The sequence below is a fragment of the Lutra lutra genome, chromosome 1 (genome assembly GCF_902655055.1).
Source record: "Lutra lutra chromosome 1, mLutLut1.2, whole genome shotgun sequence".
Lineage (NCBI taxonomy): Eukaryota > Metazoa > Chordata > Mammalia > Carnivora > Mustelidae > Lutra > Lutra lutra.
In genome coordinates, this window is record NC_062278.1 from 32,372,156 (window position 1) to 32,398,413 (window position 26,258).

Here is a 26,258-nt window from a genome sequence, read left to right on the forward strand (position 1 = left end):
GAAGCAGTTAACAGTAAAGGCCACTGAACCATGAATGGTTGCCAACTGTGATGTCTCCAGAGGTCTTTAAAAATGGGATTTATTTCCATTTGGCCACAACAGTTGAGCTATAACCCTGTCTGGTAAAGGAACAGAGTAGTTGACTCTTAAAGTGCTTTATATGCTATGATTTTTAGAGTATGAAAATTCAGAGGCAAAGCAGGTAATGGATATATCCCTCTGGGAAACAGTCCCAGTATTTTCCCTTCAGATTATGTATATACAAACATATACTCTACTAGAAAATGTCCTCAAAAATATTCTTTTCAATTAGTATTACTTTAACTTGATGAAGTCCTTTAGATACATAGCTCATATGATAAATAAAGAACATATAAGAAAATTCCAAGAAAATACTTGCATAATTAACACAATGATTAAAATTTTGATATTTTCTCACCAAATCTCAATTTTTGAAGAATAATGGCAAATATATTCAAGTTTATCCTATAAGTTAAATAAAATATTAAGATTCTTCATTGTTAGCGATATAATTATTTTGAAATGTAATGACACAAGACTGTCACAGTATGTGAGTCTAAAATAACTTAAGTATTCTCAACTCCTAGAATAACTCTATAAAAGATTTCATAGCTAAGCAAATTTCACTAAGGTAAAACCAATCTTATTAATAAGTATCAGAGAGCAACAGCTTTCTTGAATGTGCTCTAAATGCAATCACCATGACTATGGAATTCTCCTAATTCACAGATACTAGTTTTCATTATTAGGAACTATATTCAAATGAATCTTTAAATTGATCTGATTCTTTTTCATCCTCATATCATTTTTTTCATTGACTAGCAGGGTTCAATTAATAAATCTGACAGACTCAGATGGTAAACAGCATATTCCAGAAGAAGGTGAATGAAGTAAAAGAGTGAGTTACAAGACTCTTTTGAGAAGAAATACATTTTTATTAAGACAAAGGAACACTCAAATTTTCAAGTAGTGAAGCTAGATATCTTTGAACTGACAGAACGCACTCACTGTTTTGCTGGAGAAATTGCATGCATAAATCCTCATGAATGACAATATCCCTAACAATTAAAAACACTTAGGATTTTTTAATACTAGGTGTGATTGCTTTTGGGGGAAAAGACTGAGTTTAACTTAAAAGCCTGTCATTATGTCTTTCAACTTTTCTGACATAAAAATAGAGTGACGAAGAGGGGTATTTTTAGAATATATTTAATAGATACATAAAATACTATGAACTTTTCCCCTCCACTCCAGTATTTCCCATTCCTTGTGGATCACTCATTCTGGAGACAAGGCTGGTTGTCACAGCTGAAGGGTAGGTACCACTGGGATCTCATGGAGAGAGGCCAAGGATGCTGGTAAACATCCTGCAAAGCTTAAGACAGCCCCTGGCAACCAGGAATGACACAACCCTCCAAGTTAATAGTGCCAGGACTGAGAAACCTTGCTATAGATTAGCTGTTCAATTGATAATTTAACAGAATAGTAATGAAGAATTGTTTTCCCACAAATATACACAAAGTAATTTGCACAATGTCTGATGTATCATAGATACTCAGAAAAAGTTAATATTTCCCCCTTTTCCTTCCACTTCTAAAAAAGGTCCTACTTTTCTTTTTTAAAAATATTTTTAATTCATTCATGAAAGAGAGTGCAAGCATGACCAGGGAAGGGGCAGAGGGAGAGGGAAAGTAAGAAGCAGACTCCGGCTCAGCAGGGAGCCTGAAGCGGGGCTAGAACCCAGGACCCTGAGATCATGACCTGAGCTGAAGGCAGACACCGAACCAACTGAGCCACCCACATGCGCATTTTGAAAGCAGTTACTAAATGGTACAACTTGGTTATTTGCCTACTAAAGAGCCTGAAATTGAAATGCAGCGACCTGGAGATCTATGACCACGTGTATGCCCCCTGATGTAGGACCTCAGGACCATAATTTTGATGTTAGTATTTTCTTTTTTTTATTTTTTTTTATTTTTTTTTTTAAGATTTTATTTATTTATTTGACAGAGAGAGATCACAAGTAGATGGAGAGGCAGGCAGAGAGAGAGAGAGAGGGAAGCAGGCTCCCTGCTGAGCAGAGAGCCCGATGCGGGCCTCGATCCCAGGACCCTGAGATCATGACCTGAGCCGAAGGCAGCGGCTTAACCCACTGAGCCACCCAGGCGCCCTTGATGTTAGTATTTTCTAAATCAATTTAGAGAGCCAGAAACCTGGAGCTTTCATCTTCCTCTTTCTTGAGATGTACAATCTGTTACCAAACGCCATAGCTTTTATTTCCAAACTCTTTGTGCATTTCATTTCTCTCTTTCTAGCTCTACTGCCAGCACCCTGGCCCAAAGTATCCAACAGTGCTCAGGGGAACTACTGCTTTGCTTTTTTTCCAATCCAATCTCACAGTGTGGTCATATTTGCTTAAAACAAGACCAAAGTAAAACTAATCTGATTGCAGTACGTTTTTGCTTAAAATCCTTCAATATGGCTCCATCGCTCTTTAAATAGAGAGCAGACTTACTGTGGCCACCACTCTTCAGTGTCTTCTCATATCACCTGTCCCCTTTCAACTCGTAACTTAGCCCCAGAGGCCTTCTTTGTGTCCTTGAGTTTACCACGCATCATCTTACCTCTGGTTCTCTATTCATTTCCAAGGGATTTCCCCCCCCCACACACACCCCACCCAATGCTTTACCTAGTTAATTCCTACTTACCTTAGCCCTCGGCTCAAAAAACAGATCTCCAAGGAACTCCCTCTAAATCGGTTACTAAATCTTATCCCAAATGCCGTATATTCTCATAGCCGCCTTCATCTTCCTCCCATAGCACTTCTTATAGCTTAAAATTACACATTTACATAATTATTCTATAAATGTCTATCTCCCAAGCTAGCCTATAAGCTCCACGAGGGTAAGGATTTAATTATTTTCTTTGCCATTCTTTCTCTAGAATTTACCAAATTGAGAACACGACTGACAGTGCAAATATCTACTGAAAGAGTAAACAAAGGACAATCATGTTCCCATTGCACATCTGAAAGTACTTCTGCCCTCCCTTTACAAATCCACTTTTTATCTTCTGCTAATACTGTTATTTGTGTCTATCCTTCTCCTTGGCCAGCTATGGCAAGCTCCAAGAGGGCAGAATCCAGGCATTAGTTATCTGGGCAACCTTTACAGCGTCCAGCATACTGTCTTGTATACAGAAATTGTTTAAAAACTTGTTCATTTGAAAATCTGGAAGCTGGGGGCACCTGGGTGGCTCAGTGGGTTAATCCTCTGCCTTCAGCTCAGGTCATGATCCCAGGGTCCTGGGATCGAGCCCTGCATCAGGCTCTCTGCTCAGCAGGGAGCCTGCCTCCACCTCTCTCTCTGCCTGCCTCTCTGCCTACTTGTGATCTCTGTCTGTCAAATAAATAAATAAAATCTTAAAAAAGAAAGAAAGAAAGAAAGAAAATCTGGAAGCCTACCTTCAAATGGCATATTTCATAAAGGGTCTAAAGTTGAGTTGCATAACGGAATAAAGATATGAGTACTCAACTGACCAGATCAAGATCCTCTCCAGAACTAATCAGCTCTATCTTGTACAAATCACATAAACTTTCTAGATCTCAGTTAAATAAAGAGCCATCAGTGTCAGCGAACTATGTGTCAGTTCATATACTAGAAACGCTCTCGCAACTCTGTAGGAAAGTGTTCAATATGCCATTTTGCAAAGGTAGGCAAGTGAAGATTAAATAAATCGCTTTCCTTTTTAAGATTAAATAACTTTTTAAGAGTCATACATCAGGTAAGAAATGGAGGATCGAAATTCAGGTCTGCCCAGCTCTTAAAATCCTTCCTCTTTTTATTACATGTTATGACTTCTGTGTTAAAAAGAGTTAATAAATCTTATTCTAATGTAATTTTGGTTCTGTTTTGGTCCCATGACCTAAACCAAAATACTTTCGATAAGAAATTATTTACAAAGGAAATAATAAAAAATGAAAAAGCAACTACTGAAGGGGGGAGGGGAATATTTGCAAATCATATACTGGAGAAGGGATTAATCTACAAAATATGTGAAGATTTTATACAACTCAATATGAAAAATCTAAATTAAAAAATGGGCAGAGGATCTAAATAGACATTTTCAAAAGAAGACCTACAGATGACAAAGAGACACCTGAAAAGAGGCTCAAGGTCACTCATCATCAGGGAAATGCAAATCCTAATCACAATGAGATATCAAGTCATCCTATTAGAATGGCTATTATCAAAAAGACAAAAAATAGCAAGTGTTGGCAAGGATGTAAAGAAAAGGGAACCCTGGGCACCACTGGTGGGAATGTAAATTTGTGCAGTCACTTTGCCAAACAATATGTAGGTTCCTCAAAAAATTCAAAGTAGAACTACCGTACGATCCAGCAAATTCACTTCTGGGTATTTACCCAAAGAAAACAAAAACACTATTTTGAAAATATATATGTACCCCCTGTTCACTGGCAACATTACTTACAACAGTCACAATATGGAAACAACCTAAGGGACCAACATGAATAGATGAATTGTGGTATATTTACAATGGAGTATTATTTAGCCATAAAAAAGGAAGACTATCCTGCCACGTGAGACACCATAGACAGACCTTGAGGGTATTATGCTCAGTGCACTAAGTCAGAGAGAGTAAGAATAATACTCTATGATTTTACTTATATGTGGAATTTAAAACAAACAAACATGCAACAAACAATACCAAGCTCATGGACATAGAAAATAGATTGGTGATTGCCTGAGGCAAGGGGAAGTGGGAGAAGAAGAAGGTGGAAAGGGTCAAAAGGTCCAAATTCCCAAAAGATAAATAAGTCATAAGGCTATAATGCACAGCATGGCAGTAACATTTAAAATACTGCATAGGTAAAAACTGCTAAGAGAGTAAATCTTAAAAGTCTTCATTACAAGAAAAAATTACTATGTATTAATAATAATAATAAACACAGGCCATTACGTATGGCGATGGATGTTAACTTCTCATGGCGATCACGAGGCAGTATGTACAAATATCAAATCGTCATGTTGTATGCCTGACACTTCTATGTCATATGTCAATTTCAAGCCAGTTCAAAATTATTTAAACATACAATTCATGTATTAGTATATTAAATTCACATGATATATAATTACTCTTCTCATATGTGAGTGGGGTTCACCATATAAAAACGTTTTGAGGACAAAACAAATCATGTTATATTTTACATTCTCATGGTAAAACAACATCAAAAGAGCCAATTCTATCTCTGAAAAGTGACGTGATGTAGTCTTTTAGGACCACTGCCATAAACGTCAAATGTATGTAGTCAAGCATCAAGTGTACACGTTCACAGTTTGCTCTAGGATATCATGACATCTCTGACCTCAGTTTCCTTGTCTGTAAAATGGAGCTAAAGTAAATGATTTCTAAGTCCCCATCCATATTTAACATTCAAAATCTCTTCAATCTGCCAGAGAAATTACGAAATTTAACATTTACTCCCAAGAACCTTAAATCAGGCCAAAATTACTTATTATCAACTATATTTAGTAATATAATAATTTTAGAGCAATAAAAAGCATAAGGAAAAACCTAAGCAGACACCTCATCTCTTTACTAATGACCTAAAAGTACACTGAAATAGCTATTCCACCATCCACAAAGTTAATTTAAAAGCACCTTTGTAAAATGGCCATATCTATCAGTTTTAATTGTGCAATGCTTTAAATTCTCTCCTAATAACATCGACCACACAAAATAAATGTTCTACAGCTAAAACTCACTTTAGCAACCATTTATGGATTTTTCTTACCCTCATAAATCTGTTATAAAGCAATTATTCAGCTGGTTTTTGTCTTATACCTATTTTAGTATTTTCTACAAGTGTGTTTATACTGGCACATTATTTATCAAGTCCTGAGAATAATAGTTTAAAAGCAAATTAAAGTGCTCATGGTATTTTAATCAGTTTTGCAAACTCTGGGAGTGATATTATAAAATAGTAACTTCCAGCTTATACGAATCGTTAAAAACAATAAAACAAAAGGAAGCCTATTGTATATTCAAATTATTGAAATAAGATTTAAAGGACACCAGCTGCCACATAATTGTGAAGTGTAATGATTCTAATGATAACCCTGATGTTTGGAATATGCTAAAATGATTTGTGAATCTACACGAATGAATACTGTTCAGCATAATTAATACTGTATATACCTCTAAGATAGCTGATATATAACAAATAAAAAATCGATATATACAAATGCATAAAAAGTCAAATTTCCAATTATCCCGTATATTTATCACTGCATTCATCATTTTTTAAAATGGTGTCGTTAGTGTCAAATGGCCTACAATTATTCTTTTTTGTGATTATTCTCTTTTAAACAAGAACAATCTCAATCCTTTTATGTCCCAACAGCTCTGGATAAAAGAGAATGTATCCATGTGAACTGACTTACAATTAATTACTTAACATCAAATGGGGCATAATCTCATATGCGCTATCATAGTTACTCCATGTCTCAAAGTTACGTGAGATTGTGAGCAACGAATCTAATGTTTTAAAATGAACTACCCCTCAATGACTAGAGCAAAAAACGATTTCTCTAAATTTCGTTCTCAGAGTGAGCGATTCAGACGGCATAGATTGTACACAACTCTACTACATGGTTCCAAATTGATGCTATTATTGCAGAATGTAGGTTGCTAAAGAGAATTGCTAGGTTTTATATCTATAACAGGGTGATGGGACAACCTCCCCAACTGGTAAGTAGATGGATAAATCACAGGAAAGGGGCGCCTGGGTGGCTCAGTGGGTTAAGCCGCTGCCTTCGGCTCAGGTCATGATCTCAGAGTCCTGGGATCAAGCCCCGCATCGGGCTCTCTGCTCAGCGGGGAGCCTGCTTCCTCCTCTCTCTCTGCCTGCCTCTCTGCCTGCTTGTGATCTCTCTGTCAAATAAATAAATAAAATCTTTAAAAAAAAAAAAATCACAGGAAAGCTCAGAAGATAACGGAAGGCCCACAATGTGCTATTTACCAGTGTGGTGCCGGGTCGTGATTTGTCAGAGAATCATCTTATATATCAATTATTTCTTGAACCTGACTGCTGTCTTTATTTCCTCAAATACTCGCTTGGCACACAAATTAAGAGAGTATTTCAAATTCTCCGTAGGAAGACCATGCGGTGGGGACTGCTTTGCCTTTAGGTTAATGTTGAAAGATTTTACATCAGTTTGTTTGAAATAACTGAAAGCAATCCAAACCCTTCATGAGTCAATGAAAGAAATTTAAGAGAACGTCACATCTTCCACAGTCATTAGGGTTAAAAAGGCTATTTCTGAAAGGCAATGAGAACACAAGTTCTTTACTTTATCCTTCCTACAAAAAAAAAAAGGATGGGGGAGGGAATCATAGGCCATAATGCTGCTGGGTCTCAGTCAAATCCAACAGCATAAAAAAACCAGCAGGAGTAGAGCTCAGCATTCTATTTACGCCACCGAATCAGAACAGCGAGGAGAGGGAGCCATTCTCACAAATCACTCTCTTGTTAAATTCTGTAGTGGGGACTTCATTAAACCTCTTGGCTGATGGCATTTTACTTCCAGCCTGTTCACAAAGAGCTCGGCTGGCAACACTGATTCTTTAAAAGTCTCCACTCACACACCGTCTTTCTTGGGACTGCATTTTACAGTCACAAATCTCTTTTTCTCATCGGCACCTCGAATCTTCCACGGGCTTTTGAAATCATTATTTAAACCACAAAACCAACAACAACAACAAGTCACAAAAATACCATGCCAAATCCTAGAAGGGAGACATTTTAAGTAAGATTTTGGACTTCGGCAGTAAAAAAGGAACCATACGTATACACAGGAGATGTAAATAAAAATAATATTGTGATGTGCGTGTGTTTTATATATAAGTTATATAATGATGTATGTGCTTTATATATGTGTGCGTGTGTGTGTATACATACATAAAACACTCCCCAAGCCCCGAAGTACTATTTACTACAGTACCATTGATTTTACTGGACCCCCGAGGATTATTGCCACTTCCATGAAGAATCTTTCCCCAAAGAACCCGTCTGCTATACCTTGTCAGACTCTGGCGCCCACATAGCAAGGTTCTCAAAGTCATCAAGTAAAGCTTTGGGGTCTTATAATATGTGTTTCATCAAAATGTTCATGAACTCACAGTTCTTGACCAGGATCCTGGATTATCGTAAACCTAACTTGAACCAGCAAAAAGGCCCCCTGACACTCTTAGTTTTGGCTTTGACTCAAATAACCACGTTAATGGTCAGAAACAATGTATTATTCTAATGCCCGCTTTTCTTAAATCAGCAATTTAAGCAAACTATGCCAACAAATGATTTAAATGAAGTCTACAGGGACACCTGGGTGGCTCAGTTGGTTGAACGACTGCCTTCGGCTCAGGTCATGATCCTGGAGTCTCGGGATCGAGTCCCGCATCGGGCTCCCAGCTCCACGGGGAGCCTGCTTCTCTCTCTGACCTTCTCCTCGCTCATGCTCTCTCTCACTGTCTCTCTCTCAAATAAATAAATAAAATCTTAAAAAAAAAAAAATAAATGAAGTCTACATCAAAGAAGGGAAATTTAGGACTGAAGGGCCCAGTTTTTTCTCTCATTACTTCTTTTATGCCGAGATATCACAGGAGCTCTAAAAAGTCATATGACTCTTACACAAAGTTTTCATATGCTGACAGAAAGCTAAATATAGTGAAACCTATTTAAGGAAGCCACAAATTTACAAAATGGGCCTTTTCCCTCCAGAGTTTGTTTTTAAATGCAAGTTCATAAAACTGTATCCCTTACTACTGCCAATAAAATCCACAAAAAGCTACATTCCTTTACTTTTACCTACATTTTAATTTTGCATTCTGAAACAATGATCTACTGGTCCATTAAAAAAAAAGTCACATAGACCCAGTATGTTACACTGTGTGAGATTAACATGTGGTTTGGTTATCTTCAAAGTTGTTATTTTGCATCTCAGACAATGGTGAATCACACAGATGCGTGCAAAGGGACATCTCCTTTAATGGATCATGATTTCTGATCTATAGTCAAGACTACTATAGTTTTAAATAATATGGAAGTTCTTAGTGGAGACCATCTATCTAATTTTTTAAATCTAGTTAATTAAATTGTTCCAATATACGGGTTATATTTCTGGGAGGAACAGTGAAGGTTTTCATTATTATCCATACAATCAGGAAATTCAGCAAATTGACCATACCAGGAGTGATAATAACATTAAAGATCTAAGGGTATCTTGTTAATTATGGATCTGTTTAATTGAAAAAGCCAAACTAATTATTTGGGTCTCAAATACTTATCAAATATACATAATTGATACAAACAAAAAGTATTTTTAACAAAATGCAGAATTTTTTTGTATTATACTTCACTTGTCTTTTGTTGCCTAAAGCAACTAGAATAAAAATTAACATTTTAAAAGATTTATTTATTTATTTTAGAGGGAAGGAGGGAGGAAAAGAGAGACGCAGAGAGAGAGAGAGGTGGGGAGGGGCAGAGGGAAAGGGAGGGAGAGAATCCCAAGCAGACTCCCGGGTGAGCACAGAACCCGATCTCACAACCCATGAGATCATGAACTGAACCGAAATCATGAATCAGACACTCAACTGACTGAGCCACCTACACATCCTCTAGAATTAACAATTTTTAACCATCATTATAGAAGCCTTGATATCATTGTTTATTGAAAAGTGTTTATTATGTGACTATGTAAAATATTTTAGGAGATGTACACATGATTCAGACCTTAACCCTTTTATAGAGCTAATGATAGGCAGTCAAGAGCACTGAAGATACACGAATTTTTGATTCTGACACATAGGAATATACATCACTAAAGTGAAGTCATCCTCCTTCTTCATATCACCTTCATTCCTTCTGCTTTTATTGGACATTTTTTAAAAGGTTTTATTTATCTATTTGAGAGAAAGAAAGAGAATGAGAGCGAGCATGAGAGGGGGAAGGTCAGAGGGAGAAGCTGACCCCCTGCTGAGCAGGGAGCCTGATGTGGGACTTGATCCCAGGACTCCAGGATCATGACCTGAGCCAAAGGCAGACGCTTAACAACTAAGCCACTCAGGCACCTAACCTTAAGCCACTTTTATGAGAATATAAATATTGTGTTACTTACCTTATTCTATTTCCTATCAGCTCACCGATGTTTACAATCGCATGTGCATTTATTTTTCAACACATGAGAACACTGACTCTCAGACGAAGTTGAGTGACTTGCCCAGGACCCCACAGCTGGTATGTGTCAGGGCAGACCTTGATTCATCCACCCAGAAAATGTTGCTTGAGTGCCAAGGATGACCCAAAGACTGAAAAGGCAAAGCCAGCAAAGTCTTACTCTTAGGACTCAGAGTCAAGTGGGGGAGATATCAAGTAAATGGCACCCAAGGGGGACATGAGTGGGGGAATCCCTAACCTGCGCTTGGGTGAAGACAGTGTGCCAAGCCCCTTTAGGATGCTCACCTGAGCTGAGTCTCAGAAGGAATCATAAGCGGGTAGAAGACAGGGCAGGTAGGGGACCAGGCATTTCAGAACAAGGGACCAACGTAAAGAAAAACCCAGAGGCAAGCGACATGGTGGTATGAGCAGGAAGTATATATATATAAACAATACAATGGTACAGCACTAAAGGGAGTCACGAGAGGGGACTGAGTGGCCAGGAGGTGCACTATTAAGTATTCTGGATCCTTCCCCAGAAAGATGGGGTAAAATGTTCAGATTTGTGTTTTAGGGAGATGAACCTGTTGTGCAAAGAACAAGTTCTATCAGACAAGACGGAGGCAAGGAAACTGGATAGAGACGGACAGACGACCAAAGCCTGAATGAAAGCCGTGAGGCAAGTGTTAGAGAGGTGGGGGGAGGGTGAAGAAATATTTAAAAGGCAAAAATAAGGAGGATTTTGTGACAGCTGACATGCGAGAAGTGCACGCGTAAAGCATGACCCCCATGGCCCAGGCTATCTACTGGTGTGTGTCCGCCGGGTGCCCTGCTTTCCACTGATGCAGAGAATTCAGTGTCCGCCTCCTTGTCTGCTCCCCTGTTCGCTGCATCACTGTTATTTCCTGTGAATTAATATTCACACTCCGGGTTTGTAGAAACCTAAAAGCTTCGACAAGCCTCTGACAGCTGTGTCTTGTCTCACTGAAAGTTACAACTGCTCTTCAACTCCTAGTTCATGGGGACAGTAGGTAGGGGCCAATGATAAACCCTAGTGCCCGAGATATTTCAGCAAAGCTGCTTGTCGGAAGCATGTGGTTTGCTAGCAGCAAGGAGAGATTTTCTAGGAAACATCCCATTAGCAGCAATTAAGTCAGCCAAGACAGTGCAGGTCTTTTTTTTTTTTTCTGCCTTTGTGTCTCCTTGGTCTCACGTCAGTCTCGGACCTGAAGGCTCAGCCTTCCAGAAGCTGGGAGTGGTTAATCAATCCTAATGAGGAAGCACTCTGTTCCTTTACTGCATAGTAGGCACAAATACTTACGGGAAGCACCAGACAAAGTAACAATTCTTCAGAAGAGAAGAGAACCCACACCCTTTTGATGATTTGTTTGAACAATTCTTATTTTATGCCAACCATAAATTTAAAGAGATAGCAACATCATTCATAAGACCATATTTTAGAATAAATTTAAAGAGATAATAAATTTATTATATATTATATAATTTATATATTAAAGTATATATTTATATAATATATAAGTATATGTTATGTATAATATATAAATTTATTTATATTATATATATAATAAATTTAAAGAGATAGCAGCATCACTCATGAGACCATATTTTATAAAAAATGAAATAAAACAGGTGATGAAATTGAGAGAGTGCAGTAATTTCACATCAAAGGAAGAAAAATGGACAAGCACTTATCAGGAAAGGGCTGGGGTTTCACAGACATCCCACTCGTCTGGTAACAGAGCATCACCTGGTTTAGAGATGTTTGGTATCTGCCTTTTCTTTTAACAGAGCTGTTGCTGAAAGGGCAGAAAAGCAACTGTTTCTTGAGCTTCAAAGAATAACCGGTCTCTGTGAGTGGCCTGGAGAGGAGTGCAGTGAGGTGTGAACTAAGATTTAAATGCCCAGTTTCCTGTGTCGGACTGGCCCAGCTCTCAGGGCTGAGGGAAACGAGAGGACTAAATGTCTTTTTAGTTCCTATTGTAAGAGAGACAAACAAAAGTGGGATTAGGTTTTCTTAATGGTTCAACTCCTCAAAGATAAAATGTGACGACTCGGGGAATGGCTGGGGTATGGAAGTGTGTTTTCAGTCTGGTTTCCTGTGACAGACACAGTGACGGGAACATGATCATTCTGGTGACAGAGTCGCAAATTCACTTTGGAAATAAAATTGTTATAGTAATAATACCCGCTCTCTCTGCACAGTTGCAAAGGGAGTAGAAAGATTAATAATGCCCTCAAGTTGGCCTTGTTTAAGCAAGGAGGATCACTGAAGCAAAGAATCATACAATCTCTTAGAGGCAGTGCATAGAGTTGGGATTGGGAGAAATTCAGAGTTTAAACTAAATTCTCTATGGCCTCCTGCTCCATCTTTCCTCCTGGCTAGTGCTCCTCAGAAATGGCATGATCTAAAAAGCTACCAACAAGACCGTCATCGTAAATGCATAATAACTCATTTCAAAGGGTTTCTTATTAATACAATAGTAAATAAAATTATTTTTCTTCCTTTATTTTTCATGTAGTGCTTTGGAGCTGCCTCCACCAAGCTTTTCCTAAAGGCGACCTTCAACCAAACCAAAACAAAAAACCCTTCACTTTTTAAAATAACCATGAGTTGGTTCACCAATAAAAACCAGTAAAAAACTGAAGTTAGCCATCATGTGATTCCAAGAAGAACTACAAGGTCCACCTGGCAAACATTGAATAAAGGCCTCATAGGTTGAGATTATGATAGTAAAATAATATGAAACAAACCTGTGACCATTCTCAGAACACCAAGCAGAGGCATAAATTCTAGCAGTTTTAATGGTACACTGTTGAAAAACCAGGCAGGGAGCCTCTCTGCATATATTTTTTCTGGTTAGATTTTCTATTTTATAGGTATGTCACAACCTATAAAATGGTTATAAATACCACACAGTATATATCTTGTGCCTTAAAAGATGGGGTCATCATACAATATAAAACACCAGTTCAGAAGAGAATTCATACCTACCCAACACAGAGCCAGCAATCCTAACACTTGCCAAATTGAAACCCTGAAGTGTGATTATAACAACGTAATCAATCAAAACTGAGATGAGATGACTTTAAAAAGAGGCCTGAGTTTGTGTGTGTTTGAGGTTCACAAAGAGAAATCTTGAGGAGATGTTTAGATGTTACACACATGGAGAGAAAACAAGGGCGGTTACCCATTAAATATAAATACAGTAACATTGAGGGTTTAAATTTATAAGTAACAAAGCTTATATTGTTTCACAGAAAAGGGCGACTAGACGGCCCAGTGGGTTAAGCATCCAACTCCTGGTTTCAGCTTGGGTCATGATCTCAGCATCACGAGATCGAGCCCTACCTCAGGCTCCACACTCAGTGCAGAGTCTGCTTTTCTCTCCCTCCCCCTTTACCCCTCTCTATGCTCTCTCTTTCTCTCAAATAAATAACAAATACAATCTTTTAAAAAAAATTATTCCAGAGAATAACAGGATGTTAAGTTACGTTAACTAAATTTTCAGGTTAACTGGGAGTTTAAGCAGAAAGACTTTTCTGGGGGTTCCTGGGTAGCTCAGTGGGTTAGGCTTCTGCCTTCTGCTCAGCACCTCAGGGTCCTGGGATTGAGCCCCGTATCGGGCTCTCTGCTCAGCGGGAGCCTGTTTCCCCCTCTCACTCTGCCTGCCTCTCTGCCTACTTGTGATCTCTCTGTGTCAAATAAATAAAATAAAATCTTAAAAAAAAAAGAAAGAAAGAAAGAAAGACTTTTCTGCTGTAATTATTCCAAACAACATTATTTCACCATTTTTTATTGGTCATGTAATAGACATTACTTATTTTTCAATAGGTCAAAGCACTGCAGAGCCTTTGAGTCTCACTCAGTTTCAATGATACCCCAAAGCTGACACACAAGTTAAAAGGACTCTGGTTATTAACTCTTTTTGAAGAATAGCCTAAATATTCACGGAACCCAGGATACACCTATTTTTAATTGACAAGTTCTTAATATCCCCAAACTTTATTGCAATTTGCCTCTTTTCAGAGCAAAATAAAATCTGCTGTGTTATAAATAATATTTTGATTTGACCCAATGCTTTTGTGATAGATTGCTCAAGAAGTAATCCATCCAATGTCACATGAGATCTATATGTGGTATAGGTTTTAGAGGTGCAGTTACTTGCTAATGACAGTGTGTGGCCTCATATTTTACTCATGGCTTGGACTGATTGATTGAAGCTTATGAGTGGTCGTAAAGGAGAATAAACAGTATATCTGCTCATGGATCATCTTACCATTCTTAGAAAGAATCACCTGGAAATACCCTATTTTAAGGAAAGGTAACCTGAGGTGCTGAGAATCAAAATGATTACAAAACAGCTACTCTTCAAGGCAATATCTAATTACTTTGCAAAATATAAGTCTAGCACTAGAGCTTTGACAACACACACACACACACACACACACACACACACACACCCCTCTCTAAAACATTTACTGGAAAAGCAAGTAGTTTCTTTTATAATGAAAATGTAAAACTTTATATTTGAGAAGAGTTTTGAATAATTCTTGGATCATAAATTATCATGACTATATTAGCAACTCACATGTCTCACTTACAATAGCAAAGAAAGAACAACACTATCTGTCTAAAATTATCTATACCATACCATGTTTCTTACTAAAGAGCCAATAATTATTAAAATTAAGCAAAACAGCTGTCAATAACACTAATATGAATATAATGCTCCTTAATGATGAAACATTTACTCTGTAACAGACAGTATGTTAAGTGTCTCCTATATATAAAATTTAATTTTATCCTTATAAAAACTCCGAGGTTGGTATTACCACGCCCATTTTACGCATGGGGCAACTGAGGTTTAAGAAGTTTAAACCACCTCCAGGCACCTGCATGGCTCAGTGGGTTAAAGCCTCTGCCCTCTGCTCAGGTCATGATACCAGGGTCCTGGGATTGAGCCCTGCATCTGCTCAGTGGGGAGCCTGCTTCCTCCTCTCAATCTCTCTCTCTGTCTGCCTCTCCTCCTACTTGTGATTTTTCTCTCTCTCGGTCAAATAAATAAATAAAATCTTTGAAGTTTAAACCACCTCTTTAAGTTCACAGTTAATCAATAATAGAAACAACGTCCAACTAAATTTCGACTCCAATGTCTACGCTCTTAGCTCTACCATTCTTTGTAATACATTTCTTCCAGCTCTGATAATACCCACACTCTCAAGAAAAATTTTAAAGTCCTTTATTCTTTCTATAGTTCAAGTAAGTCCTCATCCCAGGGATTCATGAACTTGCTTGTTTAAAATAAAAAATAAAGGGGCACTTGGCTGAATCAGCCAGTAAAGAATGCAACTACTGATCTTGGGGTTGTGAGTTCAAGCCCCACATTGGGTTTGGGGCTTCTTTCTTTCTTTATTTTTTAAAATATTTATTTATTTATTTATTTGAGAGGGAGAGAGAGAGAGAGAACAAGTGGGGAAGGGCAAAGGGAGAGAGAATCTTAAGCAGACTCCACACTGAGGGCAGACACTGCATGGGGCTTGCTCTTTAAAAACAAAAACAAAAATAAAACATAAAAACAAATGTCTGTGTTCAGACCCAGATTCTTAAATCAGGTTCTCCAGGGGGATCCTAGATAATTCGTCTATTTAATAAGTTTCAGATAAGTATATATATGTAAGTTCAGATACATTCAGATAACAAACTTCAGATAAGTTTAGGACACTGCCTAGGTCTAGGTTTGGCTCTAGTCCCTTTCAAACACAGACCACTAGGCAGCTATCACAAGATGGCAACCTCTCCAACTTTGATTCCACAGAACCTACTGTTGGCATTCAGAATCAAAGCCATCAGAAGCTGCTTGAATTTCCCTTAGGATGTCCCTGTATTTTTACCGCTCAAGTAGAAAGTTGGAATCCATATTCCTATTTTAAATCCTAACAAGTATTAAAAAATGTGCCTACTATATGTCTAGTATGATGCTGAGCACTGTGAAGACTACACAAGTATAAAAAATAAGAAACTCCTTAGAAGGAATATTGAAAGAAAAATGTACAGGTAGAGTCACCAAGAAAGCAGAATTGGGATTTCAAGAAAAAAAAAGAAAGGAAAAAAAGAAGTGATTCTCAAATCAAATTTATTTTTAAATTATTAGAACTAATCATGTCTGTACTGGGGATGAAAATCCAATGGGCACTCTCATTGAAGAGTTTTTTTTTTTTTTTTTCCAGTAACTTCTATCTGGAGCATAGAGTTTTGTTGCCCAACATTAACTCTCAAAATTAAGTATTTCTTGTATGAGGGGTGATGGAAAATAAAATTATTATTGAGCTCATACTGATTCAAAAGTTTCTTTTAAAAATAAACCACAAATAAAATACAGAAATTAATACACTACTGAATTTATTATAATGGTTTCCTGCTATCAAATGGATTCATTTCAAATTAGTTTCCCTTGTAGTAAATAGTACTTTTCTGTATTCAATTTCAAATGAAGAAAAAAAGTATGACTTGTCAAGTTTCTTTTGTAAAGTTTCCTTTTATTTTTTTTCCTCCTTAGTTATCTTCTGCAGTTGGGAATCACATTACTTTCTTTGGCATTTTATGCATACTATCCTAGAATGTTGAAGATATTTTAACAGTGATGTTAATATGCAAATTTAATTTTAGTATTTGAATAAAAGAATACCTTCTCACCAATATACAAGTCTTTCATATGTTTATAGAAAACCCAATGTAACTGAAATAAAAATTCTCAATTCTTAGGTAGTTCGCAGATTTGATTATTTATACCCAATTTCCATTGAAATCCAGGCTTAGGGATTAATAATTCCATATGGAAAACTTAAGGCTGAATTAGCTTTGGACTTAATTTAAAATTGCAGGAAGAAAAAAAATTATAAATAAATAAAATTATAGGAAGACATTCTATTTTTATTTCGATGTCTACTGTAGATACAGAGGAATGGCTATTATTAATAAAAGCATCAGACTCCCAAGGTAAAGGACTTTAAAACATAAAGTGGAACATACCTCTTGGACTAATGTGATAGACAATCAGCCTCCCTGTCACAACTGCCTAAAGACAGACACACCTTTTCATGTCTTGTCTTCATCGAGGGCTCCTTTTACTCCCTCTGGAGGGCTTTTGAACTGGGATTTGACATCTCTTAAATCTGTGCTTTCTCTAAGCGTAAAGGGGGTTTCCTTTTCTTACAGTTTTAGTCTTACATGGAGTTCAGGTCTAACTTAGATTAAAGAGAAGTAGTCTAGGCCTTAGAAAGTCAATGTTTGTTCTTGATCTTTTCTTTTCTTTTGTTTTTATGAGATTGAGCTAAAAACCCCAAAGTGGGACATAATGGCTTTACAGACAGAAAGAAAATATTCTTTCTTCTTCTTCTTCTTTTTTTTTGTTTTTTACTGTAAAAAGCCCACAAGGCTCTTTAATAGAAAGCCCACAGTAGAAGCACTCCTCAAAAGCCACCTTTTTCTTCCCAATAGCCTTAGAGGAGACAGTGTTCAGAAAAGATGACAGCACCAAGTGTTGCTAATGTCAGACCCAGAAACAAGCTAAGTGGTTTAGGGCCCAAATCCCTGTTTACTCTATATACTTGTCAAAACAGGGGAGTTTTTTCACGAGCAAAGGTTTTTTAAAGTTCATTGTCCCTCAAATTCCACAATAAAGAATTTGTCCCTAAACTGAAAAAAAAAAAAAAGAAAGAAATGAGAGCGTTCTCAGATGAGACATAGTGAAAAATAATCTGTATGACATCATGAAGAAAGGAGAAAAGGGATGATGAAAATGAAAAACATCTGGATTATGGATACAAAGAACCATTTCGTATGGTGAAAGAACCATTTCAGCATGTCAGTTGAAGACGTGAGTCTGACATTCAAAAACTTGTAGCCATGGAATGGGGCGTCCATTTGGGCTCATATAACATCAAATAATCTGTATCAGAACTAGCAAAGTGCAGATGCAGTTAATTCATTCAACAAATATTTACTGAACATTTGTTATTTCCCAGGACTGTAGGAATAATAATAATAAAAAAAAAAGATGGCAGACATCCCCACTCTGTGGATGGCTCGCACATTTCAGAGGGAAATAGAATTTTCTTATTTTGGTGTTCTGAATTATAGAGACCCTTGAAAGTACACAGTCTGAAGGACTGGTAGATTTGTTGCCATTTAAAGACAAAGCTCTCATGGTAATAGCTGCCATTTAATTAAAAGATTAGAAGGGTTCTATGTCTGAAGGCCCAGAGATTAGAGCACACTTTCCTCCTCTACTTCACCAAGACAGAACTCTCAGTAATTTTAGCATCTTAATTCAATTTCCTGTAACAAACACAGAGCTCCCATAGGCAAAATGATAATTTCTCTAAATTATATTTCAATGCAATATTGATAGCACTATTTGAAGCCTACATTTAATATAAACGACTTGAATAAATCATATTTTCTTCTAATATCCACATCATCCTTCCTGTGATAAAATGACCACAAACCGTACCTTGGACAGTCAGAGTAGCTGATACTTCAGCTTTTCCAACCATATTTTCTGCCACACAAGTGTATGACCCCATGTCACCAGCCATCACTTTCCGAATCTTCAGGGTATGATCATCTCTGATTTCGTATCTAGTGATATAACAAACAAATGAGCAGTTAAGTGACGTTCTACTTAAAAAAAAAAAAAATCCCGTCATTGGCAATATGACACATCTAAGGCAGCAAATCAATAACGTGCAACATTCTCTTCAGAAAATTTAAAACAAATGGTGAAATGTGGCATCCCTCTATGTAAGCACACAGAAAGAAAGAGCCCACTTTCCCACTTATGTTGGCTAAACAATTAAACTGTTTTCCAAAAAGATATTTTTGGGTAAAGTTGGCAATTCCTCATTTATTTCCTCAAGCTACTGTCCTCATACTAAAATCAAAAAATGGTAACCATTAAATAAATTCCTATTATATGCTGGACTTTGTTTTATAGGTCTACTCTTTCAAAATTCTTACAACAACTACCTGAAGTATTGGGGTGCCTGGGTGGAACAGTCGGTTGAGTGTCTGACTCTTGGTTTGGGCTTAGGTTGTGATCTCACAGGGTCATGAGACTGAGCCCTCTATCAGGCTCTGCGCTCAGTGCGGAGTCTGCTTGGGTTTCTCTCTCCCTTTCCCTCTGCTCCTCCCACTTGTGCACTCTCTCTCTCTCTCAAATAAATAAATAAACCTTAAAACATTGTAGGAAGTATTGTGCTCATCTCCATTTTGCAGATGAGAAACTAGAAACATAAGAAAGGAAAGTCAGCTGGCTTTGGTTCTCAGCTAGATTAGTGGCAGAATTGATACCTGAACCCAGGCTCTCATTCTAGAGTTTACTTGCCTTGCCTCATCTTCTGTCCCCTTCAATGTTGGGTTTCTTTTGAAGTCTCACTTTAATCCTCTTCTTACTCTACATAATATCCCTGAGTTTTATTAGCTACTATCAGTTATCTGCTGACCAGCTGCAAACACTCCCAACCCCTATTTCACTGAAGCTCCAAATTCATAATCCCAAATGATTGATAGTTAGACAACATATCACACAAGTATCTAATATATCTTAGGTTCAATACAACTTTCTTTTCTTTCTCCACTGTATAAACCAACTTCTCCTAATATAATCTCCTGGTATCTTCCTTCCCCAGCTCTCTGTATGTAACAAATCATCCAATTCATTGGCTTAGTTTCAGAAATTTGTGTCCACCATGGACCTCTATCCCTATTTCCTGCTTCAGTTCAGGCAATCCACATCTCTTTTCTGGATAAAAACAACCATGGTGACCCTGTCGTTAGCTTCACCCCACATTAATGTAATATCCATGGCACTAAAAAATTATTTTCTCTAAAAAGTAATCCTGTTGAGGGTATCTGGCTGCCTCAGTGTGTAGAGTATGTGACTCAATCTCAAGATTGTTAAGTCTGAGGCCCACGTTGGCTGTAAAGATTACTTAAAAATAAAATCTTTTTTTAAAAAATTATTTTTTAGACAGAGACAGCACGAGTGCAGGAGTGCATGGGGGTAAAGGTAGAAGGAGAGGGAGAGTCTCAAGCAGACTCCACACAGAGTGTGGAGCCTGACGGTGTGTTTGATCTCATGACCCTGAGATCACAACCTGAGCTGAAACCAAGAGTCAGATGTTCAACCGACTCTGCCACCCAGGTGCCCCTAAAAATAAAATCTTTAAAAAATAAAAGTAATGCCGTTCATTCAAATTCCTCTTGACTCATCGGTATACACCCAATATGATTCAAAATTCCTCACTCTGTTATACAAAGCCCCTGATCATTTGGCCCCAGTATCTCCAATCTGACAGAACTTCTTGCTACATGCCCTTTGAGCTACCCATGCTAAACTTCCCACCACTCAAAGCATGTGACATTCTTTCTCAGATTTGTGTCTATGTTATAATGTCTCGTTTCCTGGAATACTCTTCTCTTCTTTCTTGCTTTTCAAATTTGTACTTATTTTTCAGGGCATTGTTTACATGTCACTTTCCTGTGAGAACTCTCTCCTGATTTCCTACTCCCCTAGGTTTCCATCTACGTGACAAAGGGTTTGCCATGTTATTCTGTATCTATCCACACAAATCTTTTGGGAGCTCCTTGAGAGCAGAAATGATGTCTAAGACACTGTAACCCCGAAACCTAGCAAGGGCTCAACACATGTTTGCTGAATGAATGGAAAGACAACTTAACGATGACACTTGAAAGCTTCATTTCACTGTCTCGTTCCCTGAGGCTGCAAGTGTAGTTCTGCTCTTAACCAATTTAAAGTCTTGACAGATAGCAAGAAACTCTGACTTCTCCTGCCCTTCCCTGGTGATTTGGTAGCTAAGGAAATAGAAACCTGCTTTTTAATTGGGTCATACCTATATCTTTACTGCTAGACCTCCCTTCCCTTTCTTACCCACTGCCATAAAAGAAATGGCTATTAATTGTGCTCTAGTTGGACAGAAGAAAAACCTGTTGAAGGACTATCACATTCGACAAGTGTTCCCTGGGCAAGCCAAGGTCATGAATCCACAGTTCTTATGTGAAACTCTCAGAGAAAGCATGATAACCTCCTCCTGATTCTAATTATCACTAATATTGCATCTGGCCCCTGATCAAAAAGTCTAGAATAGACTAGTCTAACGACACGTATACAAGCGGGGGTCCAATGAGAACAGTAGAAATTCCGAGCAGATGAATCATATCATCATATTCTGATTTGTACCTGGATTTGGGCAGTTCTCCATCGTCTTTTCTCCATCGTACCGTAGGCACAGGGTCACCTCGGGCCTCACATTTAAATTCTGCACTGTCATCTACTGTTACGGCCAAATTACTAGGTCTCTTCACAAACGATGGTCTCTCTAAAATGAGAAAAAGCTATCTCAAGAACAAATAAAAATGAAAGACTAAAAACCATTTGAGATGTTCATAAAGACATTTATGATTTCAAATATTATTTAGAAAATTATTTCACCTGGTTCCCTTCCTCTAGAAACCCCTCCCTAGGTTTTGAGTTTTCTCCTAGTTTTTTTCCCATGTCCTGGCTACTTTAGCTTGGGCTACTTGACTAATTCCTTGTCTCCTCTCCCAGCCTGTAAATTTACCCATTTACTATCTAAAAAGTGACTTCTTTCTCCCTGCTCTAAAGAAACTGAAAAATGATAGGAGATCTACTTTACAGTGAGTGGACTGGATAAAATTTCACTTACCCAGAACAGTTAGCTCTGCTACTTCACTCTCACGTTCCCCAACCATGTTGGTACCAACACAAACGTATTTGCCAGCATCACTTTTGCGGGTGTAAGTAATCATGAGCTTTCCACCTCGTATCTTAAAAAAAAGTTTTACAGGAATACTATTAAAATTGCTTTAGCCATGTTGACACAACAGAAGTCTTCCTAAGTGAAGTCTACTTTCCAAACAAAGAACAAAACATAATTATATCAAAAAGCTGATATGCAGTATTTGCTATATTTATAGGTAGTAACTTTAGACAGAATTTGTACCATATATACCATATAAAAGGGGCCAAACTCTTTTACTTACCTACATTTTCCTATACAGTTATTACATTCGGAACAACTAGAAATTTCTATTTCTATACTGGCCAAGTTCTTTCCTATTATTTAGTTAAATGAAAACCAAACAAGTGCATGAATAATTTGGTTAGCAAGCAGGGAAAAAAAAAAGGAAATTCTTAATACCATATGAGTATATTTAACATGTAAATTCAGATTAGCTTTAAATGATTTCAAGGAAGCATATTCTGGTACTAGAAGACGTGGGAAAAAATGTCCCTAATTACTTAATTTATCAGGTTTGCTTTAAAGGAATATATCGTTAAAGATCCCAAACCGTGCAGAAACTGACATGGTCTTTTAAAAAAAAAAAAAAAAAAAAAGGCATTGCTGCTGCCCAAGTAGTTTCCTGGGGACTTAGGAGGCAGAGACTGAACAGTTCCCAGTAAATCATTTTGAAAGTCATTTGGACACACTCTTGAACATTGAATTATTTGAAGAAGAATTAATTACAAATGTAAGCAGACTTCCAGTACAATAAATAGGCTGAGGTTAACCATGAATTAAGATTAGTTTGTGGAAATGAACTATCTTTACTTAATTTAATAGGCTTTTGGTGGAGAGTTGGGTTCAGTTCCCCAGGAACATTGACAATGCTCTGAACCTTGGAATGTTTTTGTCAAGGATAACTTCTAGAATGTTTCATGTAGGTTTTGACCTTAACCTCATAGTTATTCTGTATAGTGTAATGATGAAAGAGAGAGAGAGAGAGAGAGGGAGGGAGAGAGAGAAAGTGCAAGGGAAAGGGAAGGAGGGAAGAGAGAGAAAAAGCAAAGCAAAGGCAGGCAGGAAAGAACTATCCAAATGGAAATTTTTTTTCATCATAAACTTGGAGTTTATTGAAAGCCCTACTTTATAAAGTAACTGTTTTGGAGAGCTGTAACTGCTTAGTTTCAATCCAGACACCCAAACTAGACACTGCATCCAAGTCTTTATGTGTTAGGACAAACTAAATAAGAACTGTGCAGTTTTTATTTCTGTAACTTTTAGAACTTAATAATTTTCAGTCATTTTATTAAAACAATAATCATGATTCTCTAGGTACCATTACAAAAACCACACAGGGACTTTTCTCCATATTGCTTATGACTCTATTTCTCATACCTAGAATAATGCCTCCACACAGTAGTCACGTAAATGATTTTTGTTGAATACAAACTGTTTTTATACATAAAATTTAGCCAAAATATATTTTATATTCATAAAATATAGAACCATTTCTATAAAGGTTTATAGGGAGTTATAAGATATGTTTTATATGTATATATGTTTTTCATATATACTTATTTAAATTTCACACAGAATAACACAAAGAAGCAAATGTCACACAAAAACAAACAAATCTTCCAAAAGTTAACGAATGCCAATACTTGGTAGTCTTCTTTTTTTTTTCTCTCTCTCTCTCACACACATAATATAGATAGACATAGGTACAGATTCACCTCTACCTCTACTCACACACACTTTTCTAATGTAGAATAATGTGATCTACGCTCTTCTATAGGCATTTTCAACTCCATAGTATGTTGAGAATATTTTTACATTTTAAATGTTGAAGACATTATAGACCCATCCTCCCCAGCAACTCCCAGTGACTCCTCAGCGACTTAACAGTACTCCATTATACATAGTTCTCATTCTATAGATTCATCATACTTTACCAGACTATTCCCCTACTGATAGATGTTGAAGATATTTCATTTTTCCCTCTTCTAAATCAGCATCTTTTCTCACGTGTGCAGTTATCCCGTTAGAAAGTCTCAAATGGAAGTCTTAATTCAAATGTCCACCCAACCTTCAGGCTCCTGGTTCACGGAGCTAACTATTTGATGTTTCATAAAGTGGCTTTTGTGTGAATATATCATTTAAATTTTGGTCTTTATTATAACACTGCTGTGAGGCTGTTAGGGCAAGGTTCTACTAACTTCATTTTTCACTTAAGGAGCCACCAGCTCAGCTAAGCATAGTCTCCTTGCCCAAAAAGCTCCTCTCTGCCCATCATCACAGTATGTTTTAATTTTGTGTTCAGTGTCAGCATTCCTCCCTGACTGTGACCTCTGAGGCAGGGAAGCATATCTCAATTATCGTTTAGCCCTAAGACCTGTCATAGTATCTAGAAAATAGTAAAGAAATGTGTGAAAGGAAAGTGACTCACCCAATGTCACTTAGCAAGTGGGAACAGATTTTAGCCAAGATAGAGGTCTTTGGCTACACGAGATGTGCAAATGACAAGAAACATACAGCCCACAGCATTAAACTTATTAAACTTGAGTTTAATAAGCTTGACTTCTTGAGGTTCAGAAAATTCGAGAATCCTATCAAGATCCAGACCATTAAGACCTGGTATCGCCTTTTGTCATGTACTTATTTTGAAACACCTCCCATAAAAATTTCTAAAATCTTGAGGAAATAAAATCATTCCTGAAAAAATGAAGGTGACAAGTTCTATTCCTGATACGAAAGTTAAACGATCTGAGATGTGGTCCCAGATGATGTTCCACTATTAGATCTTTAATTTTGGACAAGGCATTGAGCCTCCTCCTCTGCCTTACAATCTAACTTTAAATGTTCCTGCACACGTAGGTGGTCACTTCATTGCGGAAGGGATTGTACATTCATGAGTAAAAGCTATAGCAAAATAAGAGGGAGTCAACAAATCCTGTAAGTATTCTTTGTGCTTTAAAAGTCAGTGAGTCATATCCATAATAAAATACAAGGCTTTGTGAATAATTTTAAGATACATTCAAATGTGGAGAAAAATGAGAGTCAGAGAATGATAAAGCATAAATAATTTTCAACCGTACGGACATTTTTACAGCTTCAGGATAACATAGTACTAATTTACTTTTACAAATCTTAAATACTTGGGAATGTAGAGTTTTAAATCAACTCACCGATGCACACATGGGGCACCAATTAGCTTTATATATTGCAGCCCAACACTGTTACATTTTGAAAGGATCCTTATATTGGGTTGAAGGGAAATTTTGTTAACGTGAGTTATGAAGGGGCTGCCGGGGGACTCTCAGAGAGGATGGGATTCCAATGTTGTGCTGAATGGGAGGAAGCAATAACTAAGGTGAACGACAAATTCAAAGAAAGCCATCAAATACTGAAGCATGTGTGGTTCACAGCCTATTCCTAGAACTCTAGCTATGCCCTTGACCTTGAACAGACAGGTGTGAGCTGCGCAAGTCCACTCACAGGTGGATTTTTTTAATAAACACCGTACAGTATTGTAAATGCATTTTCTCTTCTTTATGGTTTTCTTAATCACATTTTCTTTTCTCTAGCTTACATTATCCTAAGAATACAGTAGAGAATACATATAATATATACAATGTTATGTTCCTGTTATGGGTAAGGCACCCAGTCAATAGCAGGCTACCGGTTAAGTCTGGGGGGAATCGAAAGTTATACATAGATTTTTGACTGTGCAGGGGGTGGGTACCCCTAACCTCTATGATACTTAAGAGTCAACTGTATTCACACTTGGCTCAATCTTGAAAAGACTTCTAAACCCATCTGCCAGGAGACTTACGCTTTGGTGACACGTAGCTATGTATTGCTACTAAATATACAGAGAAAAGCCTTCCTTCTCTCTAAGATTTTAATCTACAGAATGCTTTGCTAAACCATATTTACTGTTCAAATTAAAAATAACCCACCAGGCATTTTACAAAATATTTTCTTGTCCTTTGTAAGTAAACACCAGTTGTATGGCTCACGAGGACATTTATTTCTACAAGAGAAGTTTTTAAATGATCCCCTATCTCAAGAAGCCTTCTCCATTAGAAACTTAATATAACTAAAAGCATACATTTGTCACACCTGTTCATTTATATATAATTTCTGTATCAATGAA

The 26,258-nt window shown here is 37.3% G+C and overlaps 1 protein-coding gene across 6 annotated transcripts in view; it reads right to left on the minus strand.

Moving 5' to 3' along the window:
- The window catches only part of ROBO1 (roundabout guidance receptor 1), a 1,187,644-nt gene that overhangs the window by 92,732 nt on the left and 1,068,654 nt on the right, over window positions 1–26,258 (minus strand). For all 6 annotated transcript variants that reach the window (XM_047722064.1, XM_047722068.1, XM_047722063.1 and 3 more), the window contains 3 exons: window positions 22,025–22,145; window positions 21,538–21,676; window positions 18,790–18,917 (listed from right to left, as the gene is read on the minus strand). In XM_047722064.1, coding sequence (XP_047578020.1) covers window positions 18,790–18,917; window positions 21,538–21,676; window positions 22,025–22,145 — 388 coding nt within the window. The remainder of the gene's footprint in view (window positions 1–18,789; window positions 18,918–21,537; window positions 21,677–22,024; window positions 22,146–26,258) is intronic.